Source organism: Aquarana catesbeiana, linkage group LG13 (genome assembly GCF_042186555.1).
Source record: "Aquarana catesbeiana isolate 2022-GZ linkage group LG13, ASM4218655v1, whole genome shotgun sequence".
Taxonomy (NCBI): domain Eukaryota; kingdom Metazoa; phylum Chordata; class Amphibia; order Anura; family Ranidae; genus Aquarana; species Aquarana catesbeiana.
In genome coordinates this window covers 151,234,146-151,261,054 of record NC_133336.1, presented here as the reverse complement: position 1 = coordinate 151,261,054, position 26,909 = coordinate 151,234,146, and the positions used below count along the sequence as shown (strand labels likewise).

General features: G+C 40.9%; 1 protein-coding gene across 2 annotated transcripts in view; it reads left to right on the top strand.

Annotated features, from left to right (window-relative positions):
• The window catches only part of LOC141117111 (matrix metalloproteinase-18-like), a 1,147,747-nt gene that overhangs the window by 380,684 nt on the left and 740,154 nt on the right, over positions 1 to 26,909 (top strand). For both annotated transcript variants that reach the window (XM_073609736.1, XM_073609735.1), the window contains exon 3: positions 23,233 to 23,414. In XM_073609736.1, the coding sequence (XP_073465837.1) occupies positions 23,233 to 23,414 (182 nt within the window). The remainder of the gene's footprint in view (positions 1 to 23,232; positions 23,415 to 26,909) is intronic.

The following is a 26,909-nucleotide window of genomic DNA, read 5'->3' as shown; positions in this document are numbered from 1 at the left end:
TAGAAAAGAAACCAGTGAATTCTGGAGTAAAGAGTAAACAAAAAACATATGAGATTAGATGATACATTGTATAAATTATTTTTTGCAAGTAATCACAATTTACCCGTGAAAGAGAATAAATATCTCTCTCAGGGGAATAAGTGCCTTCGTCACACTCCCACATAATATGGTTGGGAGAATGAGGAGGGCTAATGGGGGTACACGGATCTTCCGCTTACAGGAGAGAAGTGCTATGTCAAAAGACATCAAAATGATGTTTCATTAATTGGAGTGCAGAATATAGTTTTTGTTGAAATTATTTATTCCAGGGTGGTTGTATATGGTTAGTCTTGCCCTAGGCTAAATAATTCAGTTAGAAAGGTACTGTTAATAACTTTGGTATTGATGAAGATAGTTTGAATTATTTTGGGATTTTAACCCTTTTAGAGTAAACAATTACATATTTTATTCATATGTAACTGTTTAGATATGTTAACTCATAAAACTGAGGTTGTATTGCTTCAGATTAGAATAAACAAAAACATAATTCTAGGAACTAGTTAGGTAATAATATATTTGTTTTAAGAAAAGAAAGAAAAAGCTTCCATTACTTCTGGATTATTGAACATATTTGTCCTAAAAAGTAATAAATCTATTGTTATTACCTGATAATATATAACTGAACAAGAATTTCCTTATTTCACTTATATATTCTAAGGCTATATGAATCAGAAGTAATAAGAAATATAACTGGAATGTAACATGATCCTACACAGTGTGTGACTATCAGAATGCAGTTACATTCAGTTATAAATATAGGTTTTTTATAGAGAACCATCTCTTAGTATAATAAATGAAGAGATATCAGGAATTAGGATGTCAGTCCATTGAATCTTCTTGGTCCATGGATGATGTGGCATAACGGCCTCTTTTGTGAGAATGATGATTCCCATTTTGTTCTGAAATTTTCTGGGTGCTGCCTGAAGGTGAAGATGATGCCATTCTTCTGCGTGTGGGAGTGTTGACCAGATCAGGGCTACCCTGATCAGCGTGATTTTATGTCTTCGTATCCCAGCCTATAGTATCTTACTTGTTTTTCATTTGTCCCTTTTTGTGATCCCTTAAACTTGGGTGACTGGCCGAGACCTCTACCAACTTTATTACCATCACTATAATTCCATCTAGACATTTAGTGTGACACAGACTAGCGGCGTTCTATTACTTTGAACACAGCTGCTTCATTTTTGAAATTCTACACACACCCTGCTCTCGGCCAGGCTCATCATTTAGAATCATTACGTTACAAGTCAGTCTACTGGGACCCTGCATATATCACTGCCATTTGACCAGATCAGGGCAACCTTTATCAGCGTGATTTTATGTCTTTGAATCCCACAGTTTATTTTTATTATTATAGGGCCCTATATGTACCTTGTTATCAACCGCGGGCATATCACGCATTATTTCAGGTCACATTGCTCTATATTTCACCTGTATTATTCTGGCTTATTATAGAGAGCTTCATCCACTTCACCGGCATATTATAGAGAGTCTCATCATATTTATATATTTTGTTCACATATAGTTTCATTACATTCACTCTTCACATTTACTTTGCACGTTGTCTGAATATTTTTATCAATATTTTTATCAACATATTTTCTCTTTTTTTAATGAGAAATATTTTTTACACATTTTTTCCTTTCACTTAATAGTAACCCCTTTTTTTGATACTTATCACCTTTCATATATACACGTTATAGAAGTACATTCATTATTATATACACGTTTATTGATAGGATTCACTATATATATATACACACATATATATTTTTTGCCTACACATGTACATATACACATCTTTTTTCACATTCCTTGTCATCTATTTACATGTCACGGTTTTGAAAACATTTCTCAATCAGTTAACACACCAAATAGCCAGCAGATGCCGAGACCTCATTAAATTGGCTTCCAGCTGAGACTCAATGACCATCTAATTGGGCAATCATGTGATACTCCATTGAGCTATATAAGAGTTTGTCTTTTTAATATTTGTTAGCTATGAGTAAGCACTCAGTCCTGAGTGCGAAACGCGTCAGCTTACCTGTACTTTCTGCATGACAGTCTTGTTGTTTTGATGATCCCATTTTTTCAATAAAGTGAAGTTTTTTGACTACATCCAGTGTGCGGCATCCAAATCTTCTCCTCCATTCAAGCCTGCTTTGCCTAGCATTCAGCCAGCACCTGGAGCTCTTCTGCTCTGAAACTTCTACTTACACCTGGGTCAGTGTCAGCCTGAGCGGTGGAAACACTTTCTTTGCTTGTCTGCATCTAAGGATACATGCTTTTCTCTTCACCTGCCCGGAGGCCTTCCCAGGTATTTCACACATTATTTTGATTATCATTATTTTTTCAAGAGCTCATTTAATTGGGAGAAGAGTTTTTCCTTTTTACTCTATGGATCTCAATACCACCTCGACACCCATGGCAGAAACTTTGTACAGTAGAACTCTAAAGGCACCATCTGATAACCCATTGAGACAAACGTCACTGACACAAACACCTGGTGTGTCAGCTGACGATGGAGTACAGTTAATACGTCATTTCAGAAAACTGGAACATATTATGGCGAGAGAAATTAGAGCTTTTTGGGACATCAATTTTTTGAAGGACTATCTATCTATAGCACACACACGGGGTTTACGGATAAAAAAATTTCCTACCTCAGAGCTGTCCAATGAGGACCTCCAAAAAGAATGGACTGACACCTTGGACACCTGTTCATTCAAACTAATAAATATTCTCATTGCCTCTAAAACCAAAGAAATAGAGGTACTACAATCTGACATGTCTTTCATCCAGTCTGAACTTGCCTCTTCACAAAACCTGGCAGCTTTTACAGACCTGGACAGCCGCTTGAGCAACAAATTAGACAAAATGGAAAAATCAGTGATCGCCAGTAAGAGAGGCAAAATGGCCCGGGATAAAAATGATTATGAGAACAATAAAGTTTACATTCGGAAAAGACCGGTGTTTTCCTACAATCGGTCACAGAGAATCCGCGGCAAACAGGTCAGCTTCTCTGACCAAGAGAGCGACCTAGCCGACAATTCCCTGGCACGCACTATGTCAGACTCTTCTCTAGACAGGTCTATAGGTTCTGTGGAAACAAACAGAAGCAACAACCACACCAACGCTGGAAACCCTTGCAGGTCGGGTTACACCAAGAGGAAAAAATCGTCCATAAAAAAAAAAAAAAAAAAAAAAAAAGAAGGGGCGGTAGGAGACACAAGAACTCCAAACAACTCACATTACAGCTTGAGAGGCAAAATGAAGAAATGAGTTTCACCGTATTTAATATCTCAAAGAGACTTTTAAATGAAGAGGAGATCAACCTTCTATCAAAAGGCCTTAATTTTAGCCCCAATAGACATTTTGATTTATTTCACACTATTTTGGACGTTAACAGGTTTTCTCGCTTATTAACACTTAAGAAACACTTTGGTGGTTCTAGAGAAGAGGACGTTCCAGGGAACCTTGGCGAATCAGGTGAGTCTCCCCCTTCACCTATCTCTTTTAATGAAGTGTGTGCACTGCAAGATTTAATAACACTGGTAGATGATTCGGATCCACCCCCCATGGATCCCACTGATTTACAGTAAAAACTAATAATCAGATTTAAATCTGATTTTTACCCAGTGGCATCCAGGGGCAAAGATCTTGATGTATTTCAGAGGTTGGTGGAGGGGGAATTAACTCGCTTGGCTCTTTCCTATACTGTTTGAACATGGTTATAACACCTACACTATCATGAGTCCTTATAAAGAACATTTCATGTTCATTTTTTACATTTTCACGTTTTGTCAGCCATTTTCTATTTCCTCTTGTTTTGTGTTCCGGTCAGATGGTGCCAAAATAGGAGTTTTTTCCATCTATTGACCATTGGGGCCTATGTACAAACATATCCAATCTTATACATGAATATATAATATTTACCACCTTGATTGGTATATATGCCCGACAAGTTCCCCTACTCTGCATACTCAGTATAGTAACTATGGCAGAGCAGGAATTTCCAGGGAACCATGGCCAACAATAGATGTATGCAAAAGGTCATATTAATAATAGCAATATACAATATCTTTTATTGTTTCGCGATATCCATCATGTTCGGGTGTTTTATATACCTGACCAAAGTACAAGTTAATTTTATCTGAGGATACATATCGCGACAATATTGAGATAAATAGTTTTATTCTATTTCGTTTTCTACACATTTCTGTGTTATTATATCTACCTTTTTCATCGTTTTCTTTTGATAATTATTCATGATTTGTATCATGAGGTTCACAATTTTATTTCATTATTATTACTTTTATTCCAGCTCATTTTTTATTACATAGATATATATGGAAACTTTCATTGTCCTATACATCTTTCTAGTTGTGTAGGAAACACCTGATATACATATTAGGTTTTTACGCAATATGTTTTCACACTTTTTTACCTTATTTTATTTTATTCATTTATTTATTTTTATTTGTTCACATTTTGTACACCCTGTTGTCCATATACATATTTTTTTGGACACCTTGGGATCATAATTCAGATATATTAAGCTTATTTATATGTACATAAACTGACATACATTGTATCGTTTGTGTTTAGTGCTTATTTTGTGAGTGTAATGTTGCAATATGAAGATGTAGTTGTTTCTCTTTAGAATGCAGCATTATAACATTTCTTCTCATCGTCTTCATAGATTGGATTCACGTCGATCATTATATGCCTGTTTTCATCTGTTTCACTTGCCGGTGTTAATATATGAGTATTGTATTAGTGGATTCATAAGATGTATTATTCCAATATGTTTTGTTTGGAGGTCTTGGCATTTGCTGACACACATATACTGAGACATGCTTTTATATGAGCCACCCGAGACGGATCACAAACTAACATATGTTAACATTTAGAATCACTACGCTACAAGTCAGTCTACTGGGACCCTGCATATATCACTGCCATTTGACCAGATCAGGGCTACCCTGATCAGCGTGATTATATGTCTTCGTATCCCAGCCTATAGTATCTTACTTGTTTTTCATTTGTCCCTTTTTGTGATCCCTTAAACTTGGGTGACTGGCCGAGACCTCTACCAACTTTATTACCATCACTATAATTCCATCTAGACATTTAGTGTGACACAGACTAGCGGCGTTCTATTACTTTGAACACAGCTGCTTCATTCTTGAAATTCTACACACTCCCTGCTCTCGGCCAGGCTCATCATTTAGAATCATTACGTTACAAGTCAGTCTACTGGGACCCTGCATATATCACTGCCATTTGACCAGATCAGGGCAACCTTTATCAGCGTGATTTTATGTCTTTGAATCCCACAGTTTATTTTTATTATTATAGGGCCCTATATGTACCTTGTTATCAACCGCGGGCATATCACGCATTATTTCAGGTCACATTGCTCTATATTTCACCTGTATTATTCCGGCTTATTATAGAGAGCTTCATCCACTTCACCGGCATATTATAGAGAGTCTCATCATATTTATATATTTTGTTCACATATAGTTTCCTTACATTCACTCTTCACATTTACTTTGCACGTTGTCTGAATATTTTTATCAATATTTTTATCAACATATTTTCTCTTTTTTTAATGAGAAATATTTTTTACACATTTTTTCCTTTCACTTAATAGTAACCCCTTTTTTTGATACTTATCACCTTTCATATATACACGTTATAGAAGTACATTCATTATTATATACACGTTTATTGATAGGATTCACTATATATATATACACACATATGTATTTTTTGCCTACACATGTACATATACACATCTTTTTTCACATTCTTTGTCATCTATTTACATGTCACGGTTTTGAAAACATTTCTCAATCAGTTAACACACCAAATAGCCAGCAGATGCCGAGACCTCATTAAATTGGCTTCCAGCTGAGACTCAATGACCATCTAATTGGGCAATCATGTGATACTCCATTGAGCTATATAAGAGTTTGTCTTTTTAATATTTGTTAGCTATGAGTAAGCACTCAGTCCTGAGTGCGAAACGCGTCAGCTTACCTGTACTTTCTGCATGACAGTCTTGTTGTTTTGATGATCCCATTTTTTCAATAAAGTGAAGTTTTTTGACTACATCCAGTGTGCGGCATCCAAATCTTCTCCTCCATTCAAGCCTGCGTGTGGGAGTGTTGCTGCTTGTGGGTTCTGTCAGATTTAATTTTAAAAGGGTTTGTTGTAGTTCATCTGCTGATCTGCTTCTGTAAATTGTACCTTGGTAGTTAAATCTGACTGAAAAGGGGAAGCCCCATTGATACATAATGTTGTGGCGTTGCAGTTCCATTAGTTGGGGTTTCATGGATCGTCTTTTAGTAATAGTAAGTTGGGATAGGTCAGCAAAAATTTGATAATTGTGTCCTTGAAAATTAAGTTCCTTTTTTTCTCTTGCAGCAATTAGTATTTGTTCTTTCGTTCTGTAATAATGAAATTTTGTGATTATATCACGTGGGTGTCCATCTTTCTTTTTGGCTGTGAGGGCTCTGTGTACTCTGTCCAGTTCTAAACGTTCAATAGGGATATCTGGCTTTAGTTCTTGTAATAGAGCAGTAATAGTAGATTGCAGGTCTGTCACAGTTTCAGGTATTCCCCTTATGCGCAAGTTTGAACGTCTGGCTCTATTTTCGTAATCTTCGAGCTTAGTTTGAAGTATTAAATTCTCTTTTTTTAATTGTTCCAATTCTGTTATATTTTCTTGGGTTGTAATTTCAATTTCATCCATTTTTATTTCTAAGGCTGCGGTGCGGTTTCCCAGCTCTCTTATTTCTTTGGTTAGGCTTTTTGTTATTTGGTCTGAGGTTTGTTTTAAAGCCTTATGAAGCATCTTTTCAAATTGTAATAATATTACTGGGGATGCTGAGAAGGCTTGTGGAGAAGTTTGTGAGAGGATTTGTTCTGTATCTGACTCAAATGGAGAGTCTTGCTGTGACATTTTCTGTCTGTGAGAGCGCCCTGATGCTGTATCTTGTGAGGTGACTGGAGCTACTTCAGCTGCAGTGAGTGCCTGTGAGCTCTTGAGGTGATTTTTATTTCTGCCACGGTTTCCTCTCAGTACCATATTTCCTGCCCAAACTTTCACAGTTTGTTCCCTGGGGCAAAAAGGTTCAAATGGATACCTTTTGAGCCTGCAGGCTCCGCTTTGTCCTTCTCTTCTCTCCTCAGCGGTGTGGAGCTCTAACAATGCATGTCTGCTCCGCTAGGCTCCGCCTCCTGCCCCCCTTGGTTTCTAGTTTCAATAACAAACTAAGCAGCTCTATATAAAAAGTGTAGCACTGCCTAAATAATCATTTTTAACTAACCAACTAAAAACACAATCTCCCTTATAAAGAAAATGATTTAATAATAGCATTGTTATAAAACACCCATATACATAAAAGTAAACCAAAATTGTGTTTTGCTGTACCTTAAAACAAAATAAATTTTATATCTCAAAAAGTGCCTGGGTATAGTATTACACAAGGTATTGTATTTAGGTACTAGTAAGTACTAGTAAGTGCTGCTGTCACTTAAAGCGGTTGTATACCCCGCTTGGTCATTTTTACCTACAGGTAAGCCTATAATAAGGCTTACCTGTAGATAAAATGAATATCTCTAAATCTTCAAGGTTAGGAGATATTCACCCTGCATACAGCCACTGATGTCAGCGGCACATGCGCTCTGAAGGTCTGGCGGATTGCGATGCATACTAGCACATTATGCTATTGTCTTGCAGGTTTTTTTGTTTGTTTTTTTGAGTGGTTCACTATGGCTTTAACTAAGGGTACCCTTTTGGGTGTTAGAAACCATTTTTTTGTTTTAATAGATCCACATGCATGTATAATTTTCTTCTCCAACCACGTTTGTGATCACTGTCACACCAAGTGGCTTGCTATGGGGGCAGACACAGAAGATGAGGAGCCAAGAATGCTGAGGGGGACCCCAGAAGAGGAGGGGGGTGCAGTACCATTGCACACAGCAGGTAAATATACAATATTTAATTTGTTAAAGGAAAAGCTCACCTTTTGTAATATGTTGCGTTACACCCATATTCAGAGTGTAACATATAACATGTTGCAAATGCACCTGCCGCATCATCTATTTACAGTGTTCTGTAAATGGGAAAAGTAAAAGTCCTGATAGCCTTTGCGGCTGTTGGCTTGTAGTTCTCACTGAACTACCAGGGCACTGTTGATCACTCTGATGGTGCGTACACACGACCGGACTTTTCGTCGGAATGATCTCTGGCGGTCTTTCCGACTGAGTTCTGCTGAAACTGTCTTGCGTACACAGGATCACACCAAAGTCCGACTGTCTAGAATGCGGTGACATACACCACGTACTACAGGACTATAAAACGGAAGTTCAATAGCCAGTGTGCCACCCTTTGGGCTCTTTCTGCTAATTTCGTGTTTATCTCGTTTTAGTAGAAGTTTGGTGAGAGACGATTTGCGCTTTTCAGACTTGTGTTTTTTCAGATCGTTTAAGTGCTGTTCAGTTTTATGCTTGTGGGGTTTGTATCTGCTTTTCAGTGCGTGTAGTCAGTTCGCATTTGTTTATTCAGTGCGTTCTTGTCCTCTCGTTGCTGATTTTTAGCTCGCTCTTCTCAGGTCTTGCTGTTATTCAGTGCATTCTGTTAAGTTCTTTCTGACCAGCGGACCGTTTTGAAGCCATGTTGCGGGTACGTACTCATCGTAGAGTTCACGCTATGCTGGGGCTTGGTGTTCCGGTTCAATCTTTGACCCAAGTCAAGTCCATGAACAGGGTGGGGAGGAGTTCATGGAGCAAGAATTGGTTACTCCAGCGTGACCAATTCTCTTACATGCCTTTGCTTTGTGAGATCCAGGAGAATAATCCTGATGATTTCAGGAACTTTCTCTGGATGACGGACCCCGTTTTTCACCGTCTGCTGGCTTTGCTGACCCCTTATATCAGCAGGCAGGATACCTGCATGAGGCAAGCCATCACTCCGGAGCAGAGGCTAGTCGCCACATTGTGGTACTTGGCGACTAGGAGAAGTCTGCAGGACCTCAAGTTCTGGGGCATCTCTCCCCAGGCTCTAGGGATCATTATCCCAGAGACCTGTTCTGCCATCATCCAGGTCCTGCAGAAGGACTATATTAAGGTAAGAGTTCTCCTTTAACATCACATTCTATGTATTTCATGTTTGCTAATGTATTGTATTTCTTTCATCAATCCCTAATGACCATGATTGTAATATTATGTGAATGTCCCCTTTGTCCTCGTGCATGCTGTAATATTTTAATGCTCCTTTTTTGACCTTCATGCATATATGCCTTAACTCAGAGGCGGCTCTCTAATTAGGTAAATTAGGCGGTCGCCTAAGGCCTCGCACTCACAGGGGCCTCGCGGCCCCCTAATTTGCCTGTTCTCAATCACTGAAGTTGACGCCGGCGGCTCCGCCTACCCCCACTGGGACTCTGTGGCTTAGGAGCTGACGGACAAATCAGATACTGCCCGCAGCCTGAGGAATAGCGGCCTCATCACGGAGCGTCCCAGTCCGTGGGGCCTCATGTGTAAGTTTTGCCTAAGGCCTCACAAAGCCTAGAGCCGCCTCTGCCTTCACTAACCTCCCCGGCATGCTATCCTGGGCCCATACACACCTAGTCTAGTCACTTAACAATGTATTTTGTCAGCTCCATTGTAGTGCTTACCCTAAACACCCCCTTATAATGTGTCCAAATGGTATGTGTGTCCTTAAATTAATTTCTAAGCCCCCCCTTAAATTTTATCAATGGGCCATCAGAGGGGGTGAGGAATCTGATAAGTTGGCCTTATATTTTAGTCTTTAAATAATACTTAAAATAAATGTTATACTGATGTTGGGCAATAATGTTTTTTGTGTAATCTGCTTGCAATGTTATGTGCAAAAGTACTTATATTTTTTTTTTCTTGTTTGACTCCCCAGTTTCCTTCAACGCCACAGGAATGGCAGACTGTGGCATCCCATTTTGCCACCTGTTGGGACTTTCCCAACTGCGGAGGGGCTATAGATGGGAAGCACATCCACATGGTGCCACCACCCCATTCAAGGTCATACTATTTTAACTATAAGGGGTTTCATAGTATTGTGTTAATGGCGGTGGCGTCGGCACAATATGAATTCTTGTATGTGGACATGGGGAAGAATGGCCGGATGGAGGAGTCTTTGCCCAGATGGAGTTCTACCAGCGTCTCCAGAGTGGTGGCCTGAGATTGCCACCTGATGCGGATAATGTAGAAGGATTCCCCTTTGTCTTCATTGCAGATGAAGCCTTTGGTCTGGGCGAGCACCTGATGAGGCCATTCCCCCACAAGACCCTCACCCCGGAGAGGAGGGTTTTTAACTACCAGATGGTCAGAACAAGAAGAGTTGTTGAGAATGCCTTTGGGATAATGGCCAGCCAGTTCTGCCTGTTTCTGACAGCAATCCATATGGCGGACTACAAACTCAATCATATCATCCTATCATGCTGCATCCTGCACAATCTTTTAAGAAAAAATTCTACAAATTATATTGCCTCAGTTAGATCTGAGGCCGGACTTATTACAGAGAATCCTCTGACGGGCCTGGATACTGGCCATACTGGCTTGGCCCCCCAAAGCGCCTGTGAAGATAGGGAGAAATATGTTAATTATTTTACGGGTAGTGCTGCCATTGCAATGCCAGACAATGTCTAATTTTTATTAATAAAAAAAATGATCAGATAAAATCTAGAAATGTATTTATTGCTTGCTTTTCTTTTTGGCTGTCTCCTAGGTTCTCCTAGTGCTCTAGTAGTGCCAAGTGGATTTTCCTTTAGTAAATAAGCCCCATTGTCACTGTAAACACAAAATTACTTACAAAACTGGTATTGAGCATTGAAAGAAGAAGCCACAAATTGTTGATTAGCAAACTTTTTAACCACTTACCGACTGGCTCCTGTACATATACGTCGGCACTTTGAAGATGGATATCTCGGTAACGGCAGCAGCTGCTGCCACAACCGAGGTATCCATCTTTACAGGAGCCGGTTCTGTGTACGATAATGGTGGTCTCTGCGGTGGGTTCACCGCAAGATCACCGTTATCGGTGGCGGGAGAGGTGCCACCCCCCTCCTGCTGCTCTCCCGCGCCCTCCGCCGCTTACCGGAGCCGTCGGTAGCGGCGGAGGCGATCGGGACCTTTCAGTGCCTGGGTATGGAGACGAGTGAGGCTAAGATGGCCGCCACCCATCTCCATACCATTGGATGGCTGAAGCGACGTCATTACGTCAGCTGCGCCCACTTTTCTTAAAGGCATATTTTTTTTTATGTCATTTTTTCAAACGACTTTTTTTTTTTTTTTTTTGCATCTTAGTCCACATATGAGCTCTGAGGACTTTTTGACCTCAGATCTCATATTTAAGAGGACCTGTCATGCTTTTTTCTATTACAAGGGATGTTTACATTCCTTGTAATAGGAATAAAAGTGACACCATTTTTTTTTAAAACAGTGTAAAAATAAAAAAAATATTGTAAAAAAAAGCGAACGCATATGCGAGTAGCGCCCGCATATGAAAACGTAAACCACACATGTGAGGTATCGCCGCGACCGGTAGAGCGAGAGCAATAATTCTAGCCCTAGACCTCCTCTGTAGCGCAAAACATGCAACCTGTAGAATTTTTTAAACGTCACCTATGGAGATTTTTAAGGGTAAAAGTTTGACGCCATTCCACGAGCGGGCGCAATTTTGAAGCGTGACATGTTGGGTATGAATTTACTTGGCGTAACATTATATTTCACAATATAAAAAAAATTGGGCTAACTTTATTGATGTCTTATTTTTTTATTCAAAAAAGTGAATTTTTTCCAAAAAAAGTGCGCTTATAAGACTGCTGCGCAAATACGGTGCAAAAAAAAGTGTTTTAATGACCGCCATTTTATTCTCTAGGGTGTTAGAAAAAAAACAATATATAATGTTTGGGGGTTCTAAGTAAGAAGCAAGTAGCAAAAAAAACTGTTTTAAACATGTAAACACCTAAAATCTAAAGCAAGGCTAGTCCTTAAGTGGTTAATCTGTGCACATTCACATGTGCCTTTAGCGTTATGAGGAAGGGGTTGCACCCACAAAACGCATACATTGAGATCCCCTGATGGCAGCTAGCACATGTTGACACACCATGTGCATCTTCAAAATTTGGCTTTTAAAATGTACAAATATAAAAAATAGAATCTGGTCATCTAAAAAGAAAATGAAGAACATGATCAATTTTGTTTTAGGGAAAAAGGGAATATATTTTCCCCAAAACATTGATCATGTTCTTCATTTCCTGCTGCATGATGTCCAGGCGATTGCGCATTGTGTCGATCTCCCCATTCCATGCCATGATTTTGGTAATGAGGGTTTGGGCGCTGGCGCTAGTAAAAGGTTCCGCCGCTTCCCCTTCCACAACCAGAACATCACCTAAAATTGATAAAAAAAAGATGTATTTAGAAATATGCAGGCATACATAGATTACCTGAAGCTGGGGTGTCAGACACTCACCTGGTGGGGTGCCCATGTTGCCCACTTCCTACACCTCTCCTTCCTCCACATCCTCGGGGGGGGGGGGGGGCTCGGGCTTACTTCCCAATCAGGCTGGCGAGGTCAGGGGTCCCTGGGATCCTTTTGTGTGAGTCTTTTCTTCCCTATGAGAATGAAACAAAAGGTATACTTAGCACACAGATATTTGAGTCCAGAAATAGGAATATGAAACATTGCTTTGAAGTGGTGTAAAATTGTCTGTTTGGGAAGAGATCCAAGTTCAAGACATGATTAAAATTCCCTTTTTTACCAATCTGGAATACTTACCTTTTTTGGCCAAGTTTCACACATGGAGACACCCCAAGTATCCACTGGAGCACCTATGTGAGTTACCTTAAAAAATGTGCTCTGGTGTCCCACACTAGTGCTCCTGAGTCCAGATGTGTAAACAGCTGCTGAGTGTCCTCTCCTTACATTCCACTGAATCAAGTTTGCAATTCATTCAGTTTAAAAGACATCTAGACAACAATTTCCTAAACTTCTTTTAATAAGACAAATTAGCAAGACCAAAATGTAGTTAAAACCCTGTATCAACTAAATACATGGTATTTATTTTCAAACAATGTTCCCTATTAACGATGTTTCCTACTAACTATGTTCCTACTAACGGGGTTTCCTAATAACGATGTTTCGTACGAAAGATTACTGTGTCAATGAACATGAAAGGAACACACGACAAGTACTTACTTTTTTGAAGCACCTTCTTTATTCTTTGATACTGATCTGGCTCCCTCAGTTTAAGGTCGGACCAGTGTTTTCTTAACTGGTCTTTGGAGCGTCGTACCGCAAAATTCTGCTTCAAAGTGTTCACAACTGTTGTCATGATTTGATCCTTGCGCAAATTAGGGCGGATGTACGGCCCATGTTTCCCATCATAATCCTCCCTCCACAAGATGTCCACCATCTCCACCATTTCTTCAAAGGCCATATTGAAGTCCTTAAATCTCTTCTTCCGGGATCGGGACGTTTCGGGCTCCAGTCTTTCCTCGCTACTGGAATAATTAACAAGCACCTGCTGTGTCTCCGCCATGTTGCTCCTACTGCGCACTGTAGAGAGAAGGGGCGGGGAATATTTGTGAAAAAGAACGTCAGGGGCGGGCGACGTGGGCGGAGTTTCATGCATGCGCAGTGTATATAAACCTAACATGCATGTGTCATACGTACGTACGTTCTGTGCACAGAGGAAAGAGGAACAGAAGTTCCGAGCGCCCCAAACGAAGGTAAAATTTTTTAAAATTTGGAACATCAGCGGCCTATACTGCTTAAAGATTTATGCCCCGTACACACGGTCGGACTTTGTTCGGACATTCCGGCAACAAAATCCTAGGATTTTTCCTGACGGATGTTGGCTCAAACTTGCCTTGCATACACACGGTCACACAAAGTTGTCGGAAAATCCGATCGTTCTGAACGCGGTGACGTAAACCACGTACGTCGGGACTATAAACGGGGCAGTGGTCAATAGCTTTCATCTCTTTATTTATTCTGAGCATGCGTGGCACTTTGTCCGTCGGATTTGTGTACACACGATCGGAATTTCCGACAACGGATTTTGTTGTCGGAAAATTTTATATCCTGCTCTCAAACTTTGTGTGTCGGAAAATCCGATGGAAAATGTGTGATGGAGCCTACACACGGTCGGAATTTCCGACAACAAGGTCCTATCACACATTTTCCGTCGGAAAATCCGACCGTGTGTACGGAGCATAAGGCCTATATTGGGATAAGTTTATGAGAGTTTAGGCTGACAGTGTTTTTGTCTTGTGTATTGTCTTACAAAAAAAATTAATACGTTTAAGGACCCAGAATTTATGTCCAGTTTTATTGACAAGTACAGGGAGATGAGGAATCTGTGGGAGGTCAAACACAGTTTATATTACAATAAACAAGTAAGGAAGGCAATGCTGGAGAAACTTCTGGGATTTGTGAAGACTTGGATCCTAGAAGCAAACATGAAGTTTTTGGAAACTAAAATTGGGATCTTGAGGAACATGTGTAGGAAGGAGCATAAAAAGATCCAGGCTTCCCTGAGATCAGGAGCATCAGCAGATGACGTATATGTACCCAAGCTGTGGTACTTCCAAAAACTGCGGTTTCTTGATGACCAGACTGAAGCCAGGGAATCTCTTTCGACCCTTCCCTGCAGCCTTCCCTCCACCCCAGCAGAGGCTGATGAGGAACAACCTGGGCCTTCCATCCTGGAAGAAGCGGATGCGCCCAGCTGGAGCCAGGTATATTATTTTTCAACATATTTATTGTCCTAATATTAATGGTGTTAACTAGATGATATAATTGATTATTTATTAAGGATTTTATCCAAAAAATTATGTATACATATCATTTGACAATAGTGGCCAAAAATATTTGTGACCAGCTTGAAAAATGCTGGGGTCAGAATGATAGTCTTTTATATGTATTAACATTGAATTTGCAAGTCATGATCTGAAAATTGTGTGTGATTGATGAACCAAAAACTAAAACTATGTCCCTTTTTTATACACAGGATGAGCTCAGCCAGGAGGAGGGTCTGGAAAGTGGCACACAGGAGAAGGCTATGCCCAGTGACAGCCAGGAGGTGGCCATGCCCAGTGACAGCCAGGAGGTGGCTGGGCCCAGGAAGGGGACGGTGACGGAGGAGGCAGAACTGGGCCTCATTAGGGAAGCAACGGATGTCCTCAGGAGCCCCCCCGACACTGAAGAGGCCTATGGCTGCTATCTAGCCACCAGGTTGCTAGAATTGGAGAAGGGCCAATGCCTCCTCTGTGAGGGAATGTTTGCTGAGGCCCTTCAGAAGGGGCTGAGGGGCCAGCTAATTGAGAACAGCCACATATATGAGCAAGCCCATCCTCCTCCTCCTCCTCCTTCTACCACAAGTCCACCACCAGAACCACAGCCTCCAAGGAAGGCTGCAGGGCAGCGTGGAGGGAAGGCTGCATCGAAGAGAAGAAAGTGATGGCCTGGGTTCAGTCTGGTCTGACAGAAGATGCAACTGGTGTAGTACCGCAGCCTGGGGACATATATATCATCTGCTGCTGGTCCTGATCTATGGGATTCCTGGACCAGATTGGGCTCTCTATTATATGGACTGCTAAAGATCCCATTTTTTTTCCCACAGACTTGATGTGTGCCCTGGGGCCAAAAGGCTTCACAAATTCAAAACGTTTCGCCAGCGCTGCCTTCATCTTTATTTTGTTACCCAGAATAAATAGATATTTTATTTTCTGAAAATACTTGCCTATGTGTTTTTATTCAAATACATTTCTAAAAGACAATGTCTAATTAACAAGGGACACCAACCTCCTTGAGGTTCAAAAAAAAATAATAATGTTATTGTGGTAACTTGACACACACAAAAAAAAAAACAATATGGAGATCACTAGAAAATAATTTTAAAATAATCCTAAAAGAAGATCTTAAAGAAATAAAAAATAATAAAAGATGACTATAAAAAAAATTGTAAAAATTATTATGGAGATCAGGCTTTTTTAAATCAGAAAAGAAAATTTATTTTTAACTTTCACATTACATGACAGTCGATGTACTACAGTAACATGGCAATATGAAGCAGACATCTTTAACAATACATCATCAGATACTACAGGATATCTATAACATTAGAAGCGCGCATTGTTATACACTATCATACATACATTGTAATAGCTATGTAAGAGGAGAAAAAAAAAAAAAAAAGGGGGTAAGAGCAGAAATGGAGAAAAATAAACGAAACAAACTTTCTTTTTTTTTTTTTACCCTTTTGTTGCTTACTCAAACTTCCTCAATACCTTAAGAGTGTGAGGTAACAAAACACAAAAGTTGCCTCAACCCACCATGGCATGCTACTTCCCCTGAAATTGTATATTTTGTCAGGTATTTGACTACCTCAGTACAAGTGCAGTTAAAGTCTTACATTTGTAATAGCCTATCTTTAATCAACTGATGTGGTGCCAAACCCGGGACATCTAGCCAAGCCTGCCATAATGAGTAGAACTTGCGTGGAACCTTTCGGTGTTGGTAAGTTAGTTTCTCCCTGCTTAGTAATTTGTTAACCTGCTCCACCCATTGTTTTCTAGTGGGCACTCTGGGAGTGATCCATAATTGAGCAATGAGTTTACGTGCAAAATATAATAGTCGAAGGACCGCAGTATGTGCCGAAGGGGTTAGAGCCTCTTCATCCAATGCTCCTAATAAACATACTACTGGCTCTCTTGGAATATTGAACATATAAACCTGTGATATTATATCTAAAACTTCCTTCCAGTAACGAAAAAGCTTGGGGCATCTCCATATCATGTGGATTAGGTCCCCGTGGGCACCTTCACATTTGGGAGATAATGGAGTCTCTCTGATCCCCCATTTGTGTAACCTAACCGGAGTCCTGTATACCCTGTGCAGCAAGTATGGATGCGATAGCTTTTGGGATGCGGAGACTGAGACTAAGGGTGCACAAGACAGGCACAGATTCCATGTCTCCCCGTCTATATTCCCTATATCCTCCTCCCAGCCTCGCCAACAAGGAAGGCCGGAAGAGTCCTGCATGGCATTAAGGAGTATGTTATATGCTCTGGAAATCATTCCTCTCTTATTATTTTCCAGGAAGATCCCCTGTATCAGCGTGTGGTCAGTCAGTTGTAATGAAGTACGTTGCGATTGTATTTGTAACGCATGTCGTAACTGCAGATATTTGAAGAAATTGGTACGTGGAATATTAAATTCCGCCTGAATTTCCATAAAAGATTTGAGATTTGAGCCATTATACAGTTGGGACAGGTATCGAATTCCTAATAGTTCCCAGTTTCTAAATCCTTTTAACTTTAATAGCTCTTTATAGTTAGTATTACGCCATATTGGTGTATGGGTTATAAAACCTCTAATCCCCACCATTTTTTTCATGTAAGCCCACAATGTTTTAAGCATTCTCACTGTAGGGGCCTCAGGATCAAGATGCATGTATCCCGCCTCCAGACACTCCAGAGCCGTCACACTCTCATCCTGTACAGCTAACAGTCTGCGGATAGGATCCGCCAGATCTGTCACCCCCCAGCCCCCCAGTTGCTGGAGCTGGGACGCTAGGTAATAGGCCCTAGAGTGAGGAACTGCCAACCCGCCCTCATCCTTTCTATACTGTAGTGTCTTTAAACTAATCCTTGCTGTCTTTTTGCTCCAAATCAGTTCCCTGAATTGGGAGTCTATCCTGTCAAACCACTTTCTAGGGATCCAAACCGGGGAGTTGTTAAATATATACAAGAGCTGTGGTGCCCAAACCATTTTTATCAAATTAATTCTTCCTACCACTGAAAGTGGCAGTTTACACCAGGATGTGCATTTTTCACGGAATTTGCTAAGTAGAGGAACTAAGTTGAGGTTGATATATTGGGATAGGTTTGGGGATATCTGTATACCTAAGTAACGAAAGGCGGGTACTATTTGTATCATCTCAGCTCCCTGTGGTAGTGGTTCAGTTATGGGATCTACCTGCATCAACACTGACTTATTCCAGTTAATGGAAAAGCCTGACATGTTTCTTTAATTCTTTAATGAGGGACATAACGTGCTTTAATGTATCCTGTGTATCTCCCAAGTACAATAGAGTATCGTCTGCATACATTGAGACGACATCTGTGCCTTTACTTCGTTTGAATCCTATTATATTTGGATCCCCCGTTATCTTTGCTGCCAGAGGTTCCAGTGCCAAGGCAAACAGCAGGGGCGACAAAGGGCACCCCTGCCTAGTGCCCCGAAAAAAGGAAAAGGGTTCTGACAGTTCTCCATTAATTCTAATCCTGGCCGAGGGCACAGCGTATAACAGTTGAACCCACTTAATAAAGGTTGCCCCCAATCCCATATGCTCGAGCACCTTCCACAGGTAAGGCCACTCGACACTGTCAAAGGCCTTAGCTGCGTCCAGTGAAAATATTGCTCTATTGCCGGGGTTGTCTACAGGAATCTGTAGGTTCAAGAAGAGCCTCCTAATATTTTGGGCCGTAGATCTGGTTGGAATGAACCCTGATTGATCCCTATGCACTAGCTTGTGTATAACCTTGGCTAGTCTGGTCGCCAATATCCTAGCCAACAGCTTAACATCTGCTGTGAGCAAGGATATAGGTCTGTATGAGTCTGGTGATACTGCGTTCTTGCCCGGTTTCAACAGTACGATAATAATCGCTTCATTCATGGAATCAGGAAGTTTAGCTTCCCTTAATCCTTCATTGTATACTTTTAGTAGTTCAGGCAGTAATGTATCTGCATATCGCTTATATACCTCGGATGGGAGACCATCTATTCCTGGAGATTTATTATTATGCGACTGTGCTAAAGCGGTAGATAATTCTTCCTCAGTCAGTTGCGCATTAAGCATATTAACATCCGAGGCTGACAAGCGAGGCAGCTCACACTGTTCTAGAAAGTCATCTATCTGCTCCCCTGTGGGGTGTACTTGAGAAGTGTAGAGGGAGGCATAAAATGACTTAAAATTTTGTAATATGTTTGTGGTCTGGTGTTGAAGGGATCCCTGCTCATCACAAATGGCCGAAATCGGGGAGGAGGGCCGCTGCGCACGCGCCATCACAGCTAGCATGTGCCCAGTTGCCTCACCCTCCTCAAAATGACTCTGTTGTAGGAAAAAACGTTTGTTTTCGGCCAGTTGTAGCGCCAGTTGAGTGGACATGGACTGAGCTCCTAACCACGCTCTTTTTGTGTCTTCATTAGGGTCAGCTATAAATTTATCCTCAGTCTCAGTGACCTTTTCTCTTACCGTTGTTTCCCATGCCTTAGTTTCTGTTTTAATGCGATTTATTATTCTGATAAATTGGCCGCGTAAATATGCTTTCGCTGCATCCCATACTATACTGCGCGTAGTACTACCCAGGTTGTCTTTAAGAAAAAGTTGTAATGAGACCCGTATGGGGTCCTGTTCCGGGAACAAGGAAAGCCAGAAAGGGTTTAGCTTCCACCCTGTCCTCTTCTCCGTGCCTGAAAGTGAGATAGTCACCCAAAATGAGGAGTGATCAGAAACATGTCTGTCACAATAATCTGACTCCACTACCAATGGCAGCATCGCGACATTGCTGAGGCCTAAATCTATTCTGGATAATCCCCCATGTGATGCTGAGTGACATGAGAATTTTTTGGTGTGTGGGTGACCATGACGCCATATGTCTGTCAGTCCAAGTTCCCCTAGTAATCTGGCAAAGGGCGTAAACCCCCCACCCCCCAACGGTATATGAGTGGGGGCTGGGAGTTTGTCCCATTGATACATTAAATAATTATTGAAGTCTCCCATTGCTAGCGGAGTATCAGGAAATTGGGCCATAAACCCCGCCAGAATCCTGAGGACCCCTGCCGAAAACGGCGGTGGTATATATATTCCCGCTATAATACATGATAACCCAAATATGTTGCACAATAAGAACACATATCTCCCACCTGGGTCAATAATTTTCTGTAAACATTTAAACTCTACATCCTGGCGAATCAAAATGCTGACCCCTCTGGAATATGCTGAATAGGTCGAGTGAAATTGAATGTTATATATGCGAGGGCTAAAACTGGGCGCCGGATCAGGAGGAAAATGGGTTTCCTGTAGGCACACAACTCCAGCCCCCACAGATTTAATGTGTCTAAGAACCGCTACTTTTTTTACTGGGTTGCTTAGTCCTCGAACATTCCAGGACATAAATTTAAATTTAACCGCCATAAGGAAGTCTATCTATCAATAAGAATAATAACCACACATTTACCATACAATATCCTTCCAGCAGTCGTGCTAACTCAGTAAATGGACATAAAGAAACTGCACTTGCTAAACCAACATTACCATATGTACATGTGGATATGCAAAAGGGGACCTTAAAGTTCTTGATGGGATTGGTCCTTTGTGTATTTCCTGGTGGGCTAAAGCAACAACTGGTGATATAGCATAAGTCTCGTGAGAAACATAGATAAACTGTTAAAGCCAACATGGCTTCTGGCCATACAGGCCGCTGAATATATAGTCTCCATAGCTTATCCATGGATGGGGGAAGGCAGTGGAAACTCCCGTTAAAATAGTGTAGGGGGTTTCACCTCTGCATACTGCGTGGGATATATCGCATAATTATGCTTCTAGTGTTCTCCTTTTTCAACCCGCCTTGTCCAGGGGTAACGTAACAAAAAAAGAAAAAAATCAAAGGAAAGGGATTTTTGCAGAATTGCAAATAGTCCAAAGGGATCAACGTACCCTGAACCTGTGATCAGTAGGCCCTGAAGAAAAGTCAATGGATAATGATGAGTTTCTCGGCTGCCATCAGGAAAGTCATTATATTTTCAAACCGGTGCTTGACGTTACGACTTGGCTGCTTTAAGTGCTCGCTCCTCCCGGTCCAGCCACTGTGCAGCCATGTCCGGACGATCAAAGAAGTGTGTTTCCCCCAGGGCTGTTACCCTGAGGCGTGCAGGATATAACATTGCATACTGTACACTTAGTTCCCGGAGCCTCCTTTTCACATCAATAAATTTAGCACGATGCTTTTGCAGCTCTGCAGAAAAATCTGGAAACAGAGAAATCTTGGAATTGTCAATAGCCAGACTGCCACTCATGGTTCTAGCCTCAGACAGGATGGCATCTCTATCTTTGTAGTTAAGCAGCTTAAAAAGAAATGGGCGTGGGTGATTGCCCGGTGGCAAGGGGCGCGCTGGTACCCTATGCGCCCTTTCTACTGCAAAAAGTGGGGAGAAGGCCTCTTTGCCAAAGGTAGTTATCAGCCATTGCTCAATGAAGGAAACAGGATCCTTACCCTCGGCCCGCTCAGGAATACCTATAGCACGCACATTATTGCGTCTCATGCGATTTTCTAGGTCATCTAAGCGTGCTGCATGTTGGGCTGTAAGATGACAATTGTATTGCAGATCTCTTTGCATGGGGGTCATTTCATCTTCCATTGTGCTTAGTCTACCTTCCATGGCGGAAGTACGCTCCCTCAGCTTTTGCATATCATGGCGCACAAACGATATTTCAGCTTTCACCCCCTTAAGTTCATCAGCCATTGCAGTAATGGACATATTACATGATGTCACTGCTGATAATATATCCCTTAAAGTGGGTTCTGTCTCATCTGTAACAGGAGATGCGTTCTGTCGCCCTGTGAACACATCCCTGGGGGTACTCACTGTGTCCCAGGCCTGAGATAATCCATCAACATCTTCCAGTGGGGCTGTGTCATCTGTTTCAGATTGGCCTCCTACAGCTTCTCCTTGTGCAGATGAGGATGACTGAGGGTCTTTGGGGAGTTTACCTCCAAAGAGAAGTTTCTGTGCCGCCTCTTTATATTTCTCCTTGGATGATCTCTGTGTCCAGGCGCCATCTTGGCTGAGTTCTTCCATGAGGCTTCTGGCTTCTTTATTTTTCCTTGTCATGACAGGATTCGTGTATGAAGAGCGGCGGTACGGGTCGCGATCGTGTCCGGATCGGTTCCGATCCACAGGGGGTCTGAGATGAACCTGTAATACTGTTCTGCAGGATGTTTTGCCCGGATTCTCGGCGGAGCAGGAGAGAGATGCGACCGTCTACATCTGCCGCTAAGCCACACCCCCGGAGATCAGGCTTTTAAAAAATACAATATTATTCATGAGACCAGGAGAAATAATCCAGAAATCAGTTTGTGAGAGATCTGTGTGAATATGAGCAACAAAACAACTTCATTCTTCTAGCATTATAAAGAAGGAAAACGATTAAACGATCACAGAATTTGCAGCATGAGGAATGTGCTAGCTCCAATACGAACGCTAGTTTTACCACAGTGAGCGCTTCCGTCTCGTACTTGCTTCAGAGCATGCCTCGTTTTTGGTCCGTCGGAACAGCGTACAGATGAGCGGTTTCCCCGATAGGAACTAATTCAGTCGGAAAGATTTGAAACATGTTCTATTTCTAGGTCTGGCAGAATTTTCGAAAGAAAAAGTCCGATGAAGCCCACACACAATCGGAATGTCAGACGGAATGATTTCGTCTGACCTTTTCTGCCGGAAAGTCCGGTCGTGTGTACGTGGCATGAGTAGTTACTTGTGCTTCCTGTCAGAGTGTAATTGCCTCCCTTATCGGAGGTATGGGCAGACAGCTACACAGACAGGACCGTGGCATTACACCCACAATCTGATGATCATGGAAGCAATGCTTTACAGGTCCCTAACAAAAAATAATCAATGCATATTTTTTTACCTGCAAAAAAATGTGCATGCATTATTTCTTTTTGAAAAAGTGACTTCTTTAATAATAAAAAAAGAAGTACTTTAATGTACTCCAAGAAAATAATTTTACGATGGGTCAAAAAATCCAATTTATTTACATAAAAATATGAGAACCCATAACTGATTTTGGGGTCCTTGGGTTTTTACATATGCCAGCTATTTTACTGGTCTTTGGAATTACATTTTTCATTTTTGGGTGGGGCCTCAAAGTATGTTACATCAACATTTCTTTGTAAACTAAATATTTGTGGTACATTATAAAATTAAATTAACTTCATCAGTCAGAGGAGAAGTAATCAAGAAGATTTCAGAAGAAGGCAGACATGCAGTTTTTCTACCGTATATTGACCATAGTGTATATGAGAAGCTAAAAACATATATGCTATTAATCATTAATTTTATTGTTCCTTCAGGTAAATTAGATGAAGAAACTGCTGAAACAATGAAATTGCCCCGCTGCGGAAAGCATGAACAGCGCATGTCCTACAGTAGGGGAGCCAAGTGGAAGACAGATATGTTAACCTACAAAATTATTAATACTACAGCCCAATTGCCAAGTGGACTAGTCAGAGATGAACTACTTAAAGCCCTAAAGGTATTCTATACCAGTGCTTTTTCACTGCAATAAATAATGCAATATGTAACCTTTAGAAAACGCAGTATTTTCCACTTCTTCCAAGTACCTAGCTAATGGTATAAAGTAAAGTATGCTATGTGTCAATCTTTTCCAGTTAATCTACTATGTTTTAGGTATATAAGTTATAATATCTTGCGCTTACCCTGAAACATTTGTGAAAACTAATTGATATAATCTGTGAATAAATTAATAGGTGCCGCAACTCAAAAATCGAAATACTCAATTCAACATATATAAATTAATAATTGAATGTCTATGTGTATTCTGTGCCAATCATGGATATCCATACAGTTCAGCTTTTTTCCTTGTTAAGTATAGGGGGCATATGCCGCGTTAAAGGTATGTAGTGATAAAATACTCATGGAATGAGAAAGCTGCGCTACCAAAAAAAACATGCGATACTCATGCAACAACAGATATAAAGAAAAAGATGGCCGCGCTAATAAAAATTGAAATAAAGTGAATAAGAGATGTGTGCAAACAATTAGTGAATAAACTCTACAAAAGAAATATGCATAGAATCTACATAATCACCCTAAACAAGTATACCACAATATTTCATATGTGCAAATCAACAATTTACCAAAAATACTGTTTAGTGCAAAAATAAAACACTTCCACATAAAGTTCGGGAGTGTATAATTCCCACAAAATAATAAAGTGCAAAAGTCAATGATGGAGTGTATAGTTCCAGTATGGTAGGCACCAAGTTCAATTCCCAGATGAAAAGGAAAAAACCAAGGAGACAAAGAGGAAGGGACGTTGGAGAGACCATTGAAGGATGGAGGTAACAGGTAGGTTCCACCGCCGAGGGAACAAGGGATAGCTTCTCCCTGTAGCACACACCCAAAAGAAAATGAGGACCCTTACCGGATGCGATGGACCCCCTATCACAGTGAGGTCATAACCCTTTGCAGATATAGCCCTCTGCAGGGTCTCAGGTCAGTCAGAAGTACCCGGAACACCAAACTCCTAACATCCTTCTCCCTCTGTATATCTTTCCACTGTTCTGCATGAATGTGGGGTTCTCCCTCTAGTAGGTGTCAATGCACTCTCCAGGGCCAGAACAGGCCGTGCAAAAATTAAAAGAACTCCAATAATGCGTTATCCTTAAATGCTAGATTTATTGTTAAAAGGTTTATCCAATTATCAGATACAAAAAATCGGATACAAAAAATGTTAAAAGTCCTGCCGGCAAACAAACACTAAAACGTATGCCCGTGCTTCCGGGGTCGTGAGGTCAATGCGTAGTCCCACCCTGACATGTTTTGTCACATCTGACGTTCTCAAAGGGCATGGGCGACGAATCGAACGGTCACTATAAATAATAGCAATGAGGCAGCCAAGTCTTGTTTTCGTGTAGCGGTCATATTGGAAAATACGAACCAACCCTCGTTATCAAAGTTGTAAACAGGAAGAAGGGCGAGCGTGCGGCCCACAGTCCTAGCCTCCCCCTTCCTCCTGAATAGGGCCAGCTGAAGCCAGGCCTCATCCTCGCAACCAGCCTTATCCAGAAGACAAGCATATACATTTAAAACCTATGTTCAATAAGGTAATCATAAATTGCTCAAAATAACAAATCTATTCTCAAAACAGGTGCCATATGACCTTAAATCTCCAGGCCAATCAGCCTATCATTTGGCTGTTAGTATAAAAAATAAAAATGCAATAAAAAAATAAAGGGGTAAGAATATAAAATTGTATAGCACTACCAAACATATGTGAAGTATATAGTACTACCAGACATATATGGGAAAAATTTTGTATAGGCCACCAAAAGGTCTAATATACAACTCGAATTCAAAAATTCAAAAAGACTAAAAAGTTAGATCAAATGACAGATTGGATACAAACCCCAAATAGGGGGCCATGAGATTCAAGTGTACACATAACCCTTGCTGATAAAAACAAAAATTAAAATTGTCAAAAGGAAAAACAGTTATTAAGGGTAATGTTAAGAGGGCAAGAAAGAATACGAACTTATATTCCAAAATTAACTATATATTAACCCAGAACTAGGAGTTATCAATAAATGCATTGATCTCAATATCCACATTTTGCCCCATTTGACATTTGACCCAATAAATCCAACCCATTTCAAGCTTGGATATGGCCCTTCTTTTAGGGCCACCCCTCCAATGAGGTTTGAGTTTATCGATGGCCAAAAAGGACGTACCCCTAGGGTCCCTATTGTGTACCTCCCTGTAATGTCTAAACACTGAATGGCCCTTAAAGCCTCTCCTGATGTTACCAATGTGTTCACTCAACTAGACGCTCAGGGGCTGTACTGTGCGTCCAATATATTGTAATCCACAAGTACAAATAAAGTGGTATACTACATGGGTGGTAGAACATGTAATAAAGGACTTAATATCGAATTCTTGAGAGGTACTATGAGAGACAAATTTAAGAGTCTTTCGGTCTCTAATATTTACATTTTTTGCACTTATGGAAACCCACCAGGTTCTGAAAAAACATTAAATTATTAGTTGGGGATCACAAACACCAGGGGCCAGGGAATCCTTCAGAGAGGGTGCTCCCCTGAACACTACATGAGGTTGTTCTGGAAGGATGGGAAGGATGGGACCCAACACTGTATCTTCTTTAATTAGATGCCAGTGTCTACGTACCAATTTGTTGGTTGGAGAAGCCAGTAACAAACGGCAAGACAAAATTATCCTGACAGCCGGTTAACACTCGCCTCTCCTGTAGAAGCTGATTCCTATCCATCTGTCAAACTTCCAGAACCTTGCTCTAATTCCCTAGCAGAGTATCCCTTCTCCACAAACTCATTGGTCAAGACCTTAGCTTGTTCCCTAAAGTCCTTCAGTTTAGTGCAGTTGCACCATAATCGCATGTATTGACTTTTGGGTACTGAGTCCAGCCACGAAACATGATGGCAGCTATCATGGGGAATAAAAGCATTTCTATCGGTCGACTTAAAATATGTCGGAGTAACGAAGTGGCCTTCTTCTATACTTATCCTCAAGTCCAAAAAATTGATAGTATTTTGATCTGCCTCATATTTAAACTGTATGCCCCTATCATTATCATTTAGGGATTCCATAAAAACATCCAAAGACTCCTTAGGTCCTTTCCATAGGAGGAAGACATCGTCAATATACCTGGCCCACAGGGCCAGTTCGGGCCTGCGGTTGGCATAGACGATGTCCACCTCCCATTTGCCCATAAACAGGTTGGGCTGGGGACAAATTTTGCCCCCATAGCCACACCCCTGTTCTGAAGGTAAAACTTGTTTCTGAACCAAAAAAATTGTGTGTTGTGAACCTTAGGAGTTCCATAATGAATCTCATTTGTCTAGATGGTAAACCTGAATCTCTATCAAGAAAATATTCTACAGAAGAAATTCCCCAATGATGGGGTATAATAGAATATAGAGACGTAACGTCTACAGTAGGGATGAGCCAAACACCCCCCCCGGTGCAGTTAGCA